The sequence below is a fragment of the Epinephelus moara genome, chromosome 5, assembly GCF_006386435.1.
Source record: "Epinephelus moara isolate mb chromosome 5, YSFRI_EMoa_1.0, whole genome shotgun sequence".
NCBI lineage: Eukaryota > Metazoa > Chordata > Actinopteri > Perciformes > Serranidae > Epinephelus > Epinephelus moara.
Genome location: NC_065510.1, coordinates 3829241 through 3838134, shown reverse-complemented (window position 1 = coordinate 3838134; position 8894 = coordinate 3829241). Strand labels below are relative to the sequence as shown.

Here is an 8894-nt window from a genome sequence, read left to right as displayed (position 1 = left end):
AGTGGTAGATTTGATTTAGTTGAACTATTAATATTGTGACAGGATCTGAATCTGACTCTGAGTTACTGTTGTTGTTCACAAACTGAAGACATGAAACATCATTTTAGTTTTTACTGAAGATTTGAAGCAAACTGTGAAACTACATCACTGATTCTGTTGATATTCTATCTTCTTAAATTAATAAATTAATTTAAAAAACACAGTTATTTTTACTTATTTGTCATATTGCCAAATATATCATTAAAGTCATCCTCTGCTGTGTCAACAACTCCTACATCCTTCAACCTTTACTATTAATATGGCAACTTTAGTTATAGTTATTAATTTAACTATTAATCAGAGTTGCAAATTAATAGTAAAGTGTATTTTATGAGACTAATATCATCAACTGGCTATCATTTTTCCCCTTCCAGGACTGGTGCCCCACGAGGTGATGTAATGTCAGTTATGTCACATAATCTAACATAATTAATCATTATTATTGTTAATAATGATTAATTATCTGATACTGAAATTGGAGGCCTGTTACGAGGTCCGGTCCCAACATGAGGAAATAACACTTGGGGCAGTAGGTGCAGTGATGGGAAGAACCCACAGCACCCACAATGCTTGTTTGTCACACACTATAAATCGTCATGTTAAACGAAGTCTTTTCTCTTGAGATTAAAAGACCCTCAAATGTGCAGCTTCATGTCTGAGTCTCTCTTATTATAAGTCGTGTTTATGCCACAACAAAATTCTTTAACGTCACCGCAGAAACTTTGATCATGATTTATGTTTTATTTTTTTGATTGACAGGTAAGGTGGCGTTCGTCCAGCTGGCCGACCTCCTGAACATCGAGGTAATCACACTCAAGTCCAGACCACACCCATTCAACAGTGTGTGCCCCGCCCTCTACCAGTCGGCCCCCAGCCGCCTGCTCTGCCGATTGGTCCAACACCGGTGAGACAGACAGACAGACAGACAAAGTTGTATCTATACATGATTACTCTGTAGCAACGGGTATCTATAAAGTTATGTTGACAGATGTCGTGAAATATTTGAGATGTTTTATAAAGTGCTCATCTTCTACACTTGGCACCAATTTTACCTGGAGACTCAGTGACGGCCGTGAAAGCAGCTCTGTGTATTTAATGCAGTTTGTGTTGTTCACTCGACATCAACTGTCAAACAAACGGAGGTCTGAGGAGCGTCCTGGTTTGAGGAAGAAGTCTGTCAGACAGCCAAAGATGCTGCACCACATTCTTATGCCTCTGCGCTGGCGATAGCTCCGCCCGGCGGTGTCATGTTTTCAGGTTGTCTGTCTCATTCTCATGAACGTCACATTTGGCACAAACGTCCACTTTGATGCAAGGATGAACTGATTAGATTTTAGTGGTCAAAGGTCAAAGGTCACTGTGATCTGGTCTGTCTCATTCTCTCAAACTCGACTCAAGTTCCTTATTGTTCAGAAACTCTGAGACAGACTCAGGAAACTTCTCTCAGACTGAACAGAAACTTTTAGAGCTGAAATACTTTGTGAACCACTTCGTACATTTCCAGTCACAGTGAAGTGGAGCTCCAGTCCCAGCTGGACGAGGACATCTAACTGGCCTACTGTCCTTGTCCCAGTATACAAGCACGGGAGGGGAATCCGTTTATTGAGCCAAGTATGTGCGACTCCTCTACGATAGGTGGAGATATGCCCCCTTTCAGCTTGTTAGTATTGGACCTTTTTCCTGTTGACCTATTACGTCACAGACCAAACAATGGACAAACAAGTTAGCTACGGTTAGCTAGCAGCTAACTGGTACCATGGTGGACAACTTTACAGCTCTGTACATTTGGTCCGTCCAAAAAGTCACGGCTCTGGATGTAGATTTCTCCATGTTGTTACCGGCTTCTTCTTCTCTTACACATTTAATGCTATTGGACTTCCGGGTCAAAGCCCGGGGCGGAAACTGTGGAGCATGCTCAGAGCGCCTCGGCCAGTTTGGGTCTGATTGACTGTATACATGCAGGAGTCACATGATCTGGGTGTGTTAGTCCCACTGTGACACATTCACTGCAGGACCATTTCACTCACACTGACATGTTCACAGGGATTTTAAAAGTCTGGTTTCAGTCCGACTGACACAATAAATCAATATTCTGTGATGTCCAGGAAACATTCTGAGCATCGGAGTCTGAAATCTGACACGAACATTCATTTTCAGAGTTTCTCTAAACCCTCAGAACGTTCAGTGAAAATGAACTATGACCTGCAGAAACACATCGTAAAGGTTGATACAGACACACTGGAGTGCTTCTGTGTATGTGTGTGTGTGTGTTTCAGGGCCTTTGTGATCGTGTACGACCTCATCATTCTGGTGAACGCCGTATTCATCGGCCTGGACGAGGAGAATCCGATGATCGCGAACTCTGAGTGGGTCTTCCTGGCTCTCTACCTGCTGGAGATCCTGCTGAAGCTCTACGTCTTCGAGCCCAGAGCGTTCTTCTCCAGACACAATTTCTGGAACTGGTGAGAGAGAGCTGACGCACACCATCTGCACCCTGACGTCATCTTTACTGTCTGATAGAGTTAGGGTTAGGGTCCAAATGAGCAAAGGATTCTGGGTAACACTGCAGTTTTTCTCCAGGCTGCTGGAGATAAAGTTCAACAAGTGTTAATTTGAATGAAGTGAAGAAGAGATATCACACCTGAAACAGTTTTATTGCCCAGCAGGTTTGCACATCCGAGGAATCTGTCTTTGTGTTTTGGTGCGTAACAATAAACACGAGTCAAAAGACATTATAGAAAATAGTAAAATTCACATGAAGCATGTTTAAAGTTTGATATTCCTCTGTTGCCTCCTCAGGTGTTCACACCTGACACGTGTCTGAACGTCAGAAACTGCTCATATTGAATCGTTCACTTCAACGCCTCTACATTGGCAACACAAGTATTATGTTTTTGGGTCCATCTATCCAGTTCTTATGAACGCACTATCTCAAGAACACCTTAAGGAATTTTTTTAATTTGGCACAAACGTCCACTTGGACTTAACAATGAAGTAAATAGTTTTTGGTGGTCAAATGTCACAGGTCAAGGTCAGTGCAACCTTGTTTGTCTTTTTCTCATGAACACAATATCTCAAGACGGCTTTGAGGGATTTTTTTCAAATTTGGCACAAACATTCACTTGGACCCAAGAATGAACTGGTCAGATTTTGGTGGTCAAGGGTCAAGATCACCTTGACCTCAAATCCGTCTCATTCTAATGAAATCAATATCTTAAGAACACCTGGGGAAATTTTCTCAAATTTGGCACAAACATCCACACTTAGTAGAGAATGAAATGATCAGATTTTCAGAGTCCAGAGGTCAGTGTGACCTCACTAAGAAAAACATGTTTTTGGCCGTAACTCAAGAATTCTTTTGCTAGTTATGATAAAACTTGACACAAATGTTTAACAGGATAAAACAATGAAGGTCAAAAGGTCAAAGGTCAGCTTGACTGTGACATCATCATGTTTTAACGTCATATCTCAGGAACAGAAGGGGATTTGGTCAGATACTGAATTGGTGACTCTAATCTTGTGTGTGAAGCATTCATGTTTTTGCAACTTGACAGGTTTGCGGAGGCAAACAACCATGAAGCAGTCATTCTATTTTGATCAGTTATTCTTTATTTTTTATTTGAAATTAATCAAAGAAATATTGGACTCAAACCATAAAACATGCTTTGTGTTTAAGTTATTAACTGGAGAGTGTAAACTGCACCAGGTTTTTAAAACCCTAAATTCTCCCAAATAACACAGCAGACGTCACCTCAGAAGCAGTTACCAACAAGTCCTCCAACTCATACAACCACAAAAATCATTTATTCCCACCTTTTAATACGACCACAGGAAAATTGTATAAGTAACGCCTGTACTGGCGGCAGGAGATGAACGCGTCCTTGTAATTGAATGTAACAGTTTTAAACATGTGGTTAATGTTTGGCTTATTTAGGTCAGGTTCAGGGAAAGATCATGGTTCCTGTGAAAATTTGTAAGTTTGATACGTACTTGTTTGGACGTAGTTCCGTTCCTGTGTCATGTGAAGGGAAAATAATTCCACATTGACTTCATAGAGGACCTTAGCAGCTGTCTCCTGTGTTAAAGTCCGTGTTTGTTTGACCAATCTATCCACCCCAAGCTCCTCCCTACATGGACTTTGTTGCTAATTATACCTGACTTCCTCTTTTGCTCACATGCTGGTCAAGTCATAATGACCACAGACGGTGTGTTGGCTTGCTGCAGCAGGTGCTCCGTCCCCACAGAGCCCTCTGTTTCTGTCCTCACGGTGTGCTGGTGTCAGATGGTGGGTCGCTGCTGCTGGCTGTATGTGCTTAACGGAACGGAAGTTGACTAGAGATGATGCGCCGTCTCATGGTGGTCACTTCCTGTCGACGTTACAGATCAGAAGCACAGAGAGTTGTTGACTAGAGATGATACGCCGTCTCACGGTGGTCACTTCCTGTCAGCGTTACAGATCAGAAGTACAGAGAGTATTCATTGTGGTCACTTGCAGATTTTTAGTGTTGACAGTAGTTGTGTGTTTCAACTTGTGTTGTTGTGAATCTTTGGTCTGAACTTGGCTCAACAGTAAACGTAAATATTGATCGTAACAAGCTGCAGAATTGTCCGATGTAGTCGTACTTTGGAGGAGGACAGTCTCGTAGTTGCACTCAAAGACGAATTGAAAATTCTTGTCAGATTCACCGGTAGAAACAGTTTTGATAACTTTGTTCATCACATCCTGCTAAACTGATCTTAACTTTAACTTATGAGCAGTTTATTTTACAGCGACAGGGTTCGTTACTGAGCTGTTGTAAACTTATGTTGAACAGTTGTATATATACGTCCTCATTGACATTTCTGAAGTCATAATTACCTGATATTGGGTCAACGCAGGGAATGTGAATGATTTCAGCTTATCCTCAAACAATGGATTGTTTGATATCCTTTGAATTAGGAATGACATCACAGCTTTAACATAAAGTTACAGAGGTTAGGTCTAGGAAAATAAACATGTTGAGGACGTCCCGCAAAATGACTCAAAGTTCACACGGTTCCAAAAACCGGTCTCTTCAGGAGCATCCATCCACCATCTCAACTGGTCTCCTACCTGGACTAATTCCTCCTTTACTCCCATCAGCACACTGGTCACGTGGCTGCAGCCTTCCAGAATTCATGGGTTATGTATGAATGACTGGCTGAACATTACCTGGGACACATACGAATTTTGGTTTAGTTTATGAGAACAGCCTGATGATTCAGTACAAAATAACAAGATTACATATTTCAATATTTGTCTGAAAGTGTGTTTGAAAGTCGATGAGTGTTTTGCAGAATGTCCTCCGATATGGGAGGAAACATTCGCTGATGAAACTCATAATGAAAACATTCCCAGATGTAAAATCAATGAGCTGTGTCACGTCCATTTCACACAGCTTATCTTCATCGCAGGTAATAAGTATGAGGTATGTAACATGTTTCAGTTCCATCATCTGCTGCTTCCTCAGCCTGTCAGCGCTTGGACCAGCTCACTGACGCTTCAGGCGGCAGTTTTATCCAGCTACTGTTTTTAGTTTTGTATCATGATGGAGTAAAACAGCTTCTGAACTGTGGAGCCGGTTTAGGGCCAAAAAGTCTGAAAGGAAAAAGACAAACAGAAAAAAATGAAAATGGTGAAAGACGAAAACCAAAGTTGTGAGCCAGACTAACTGCAGGTCACCAACAGGACGCCAGCCTGCTGCTCATGGTGTCAGTTTTTCTTTCAGACTTTTTACACACAGCGGCCACTTTATTAGGTACACCTACACAATCCAATGCAATCCAGTAAAACAGTTCTGCCATATCATCTGTCTTTACAACGTTTATAATGTTCAGTTTTGTTTTGTTGACTTTGTCGTAATCCAAGCGACGGCCCTCAAAAAATGAAGCCAATGCTAAAGCGCCAAAAACTGCAAATGTAACGTATCTGTGTAAGTGTGTGGATGCTCTGTGTTAACATAGCAATACTTATGTGTTTTAAAGGAAATCGTTTCAGTAGGGCTGCGATATGGACAAAAATTCATATCTCTGTATTTTCTGTGAATGAGCTCCATGTTCAGCTGCAGGTCAGAGCCACATTTGAGATGCCAATATCACTTTTATAAAAACAGACTGTGATCATAATAAAATGCAAAGACAGAGATTTTTCCCTGTTAGAAAACAAACAGCTGCACAACATGTCAGTGAAATATGATCTCAAACAAACAGCAGGGCTGCACGTTCACTCTGTGCACACAGCACTGGAGCTACAGAGGTTTAAAGGTTTGCAGCTTCAGGACACTGACCTGGAACATGACTGTAAAAGTGTCAGGTAGGTTTGAAACAGTTAAAAATATTTGTGGGCGGAGTTAAAAAAGTCTGTCGGCCTTTCAAATGAATCTAGTGCTGGAAAACAACTTCCATATTTGAATCTTATTTCTGCACAGAGCATCAACAGAGAGGCCGAGGGAGGGACGGAGACAGAGACACTCTGTCCTCCTTAAATACGTCTTGTAAATGAAACGTCTGCATTTTTAAATCCCATCTGTCTCCTGCGTCCAGGCGCCGTCTCAGTGTCACACAGTAGATTACAACTACCAAGAAGAACAGCGATGATCCACCTCACACACAAACTAGCAGCGCATCACTGTACTGCACGTGTGCTGCTGCGCTCATTTCATTCATGTCACAGACTGATGTAGCGCAGCACGTGCAGCACACAGACCGATGTCACACTGTAGACTAATGACCAGACAGATTAAACAGAGGAGCAGCTCTGTGTCTCTGGAGTGTTGATGGAGAACGAGTGAGTGAGTGAGTGAGTGAGTGAGGGAGCGGACCTGTGTGAGAGAGGAGAGATGAACATGGTGTCATCATGTGATGCAACTTGACCCTATATCGATATAAATGTTTTCTAAATTTATATCTTGCCTGAAAATAAATCAATATATCGCACATAGTGGTTACATTAAGGTGAACCTGTCACTGTTTAAGTTAATTGTAGCGTTTTGGTCGTCTATAAAAGTCTAATTTAGCGTTTGGTTGAACTCAAAGATCCTCCTGGGAGTCGGATGTTCAGGTTTTCTGGTAAAGTACATTTTGTTTTAATGGCTCTAAGCCTGTGTTTTGTTTTGTTTTTTGGCATTTTTTTTTCTTTTGCTGGTGGAAATTCCTCCACTGCCCCCATTTTGTGTTCATACCTGTAACACAGAACAGCAAGGCGGCATGACAGAGTGACATTCCCGCCTTAAACGTGCAGTGTAAAAGAGGCTGAATTCACTTTGTCACATTCAGCGCAGATCTCCTCGCAGTTCAGTGGTTGTCGGTTCGGTGCATGTGCCGCTCACACACAGCTCCGCTCTGTAAACAGGAAACAAACAAAGCGGCTAGAGCGGAGTCCGACGTCACTCTGCTGGCTGCGCTCCTTCTTCTTCTGAAACATAAATAACATCAGAGATATCAGCAGAGCTTCTGAAGGAGGGCTAACACGACTGGTGCATTTTTTGGGGTGCAGAGTTCAAAAATCAACAGTCTTTCTCCAGAATCACAGACTCGTCCTTTAGCTCCTCTAAAACACTGTCAACACAAACTGAACATTATAAGCTTCATAACTTCATGGCAGAACATTGTACTGTGGTAGACTGTACAGGTTGTACCTAATAAAGAGGACACTGTGTTAAACTCTGAGCCATCTGAACTCTTCTGCAGCAGCGTTTGATGTTTTCTTTGTTTTCAGTTGCACTTATGCGCCCCCTGCTGGTGAGCAGTGCAGCTGCAGTGACTTCAGTCAGAGACATTTGGATGTTTCATGGATGTATCATAAGAACTGGACACAGAGTCAAAGATGGCGCCCTCTTACTTTATATGTCAGTTTCAGCTGCTTATACGATCACATTTACAGTTTTGCCGACATTTTTTTTTCTATTTTTCAGCAGTAAAGATAATTTAGCAAAATAGAATAAATAATAATAACAATGATAATAATGATAATTAAAGGCACCCTCAATGAAAATTGCTCGCTGAGCGCACAAACACCTTTTCCTAACTGTACATGATGTGAATGAGCAAACATCAGATTGTTTCAGTGTTTATGCCTCCGCACCAGAGGTAGCTGAGGCATTATGTTTTCGGGTTGTCAATCCGTCCGTCCCATTCTTATGAACATCATATCTCAAACGCCACAAGGGAATTTCCTCAAATTTGGCACAAACGTCCACCTGGACTGAAGAAATAACTGATTAGAATTTGGTGGTTGAAGGTCAAAGGTCAGTGTGACCTCACAAAAAATGTTTTTGGCCATAACTCCAGAATTCATAACTAATTATGGCAAAATCTCATGCAAATGTCTAACAGGATCAAATAATGAAGGTCAAAGGTCAAAGGTCAGCTTGACTGTGACATCATCATGTTTTAACGTCATATCTCAGGAACAGAAGGGGAGACATTTGGTCAGATACTGAATTGGTGACTCTAATCTTGAAACTGTGCTGATTGTATAGATCTTCTGTGTGTGAAGTATCCATGTTTCCACTAGTCTCGCCACCAGACAATCAGAGATCTCCACCTTCTGATAGTCTGGGGACACTCCTTTCTAAAGTGTGTTTAACACACCGGCGAAAACGTCCGGCAACAAAGCAACGCCTCTTGCATTTTTTAAAAGGAAAGGAAACAAACACACAGAGAGCTTGAAAATGGATTCAGAGAGATTAAACTCTGTTTTATCAAACGTGTGCTCAGTCCACAAGATTGTGGAAATGAAGGACTTACAGCGACTTGAGCCATTTTGTACCGCTACACGTGTTTCTAGTCGGACTATGTTCACAAGCACAAGAGTTCAGCGAGCCACCGAAGGACCG

The 8894-nt window shown here is 41.8% G+C and overlaps 1 protein-coding gene across 1 annotated transcript in view; it reads left to right on the top strand.

Moving 5' to 3' along the window:
• The window catches only part of tpcn3 (two pore segment channel 3), a 33158-nt gene that overhangs the window by 16002 nt on the left and 8262 nt on the right, over positions 1-8894 (top strand). The window contains exons 8-10 of the mRNA XM_050044856.1: positions 799-943; positions 2316-2501; positions 5457-5486. Coding sequence (XP_049900813.1) covers positions 799-943; positions 2316-2501; positions 5457-5486 — 361 coding nt within the window. The remainder of the gene's footprint in view (positions 1-798; positions 944-2315; positions 2502-5456; positions 5487-8894) is intronic.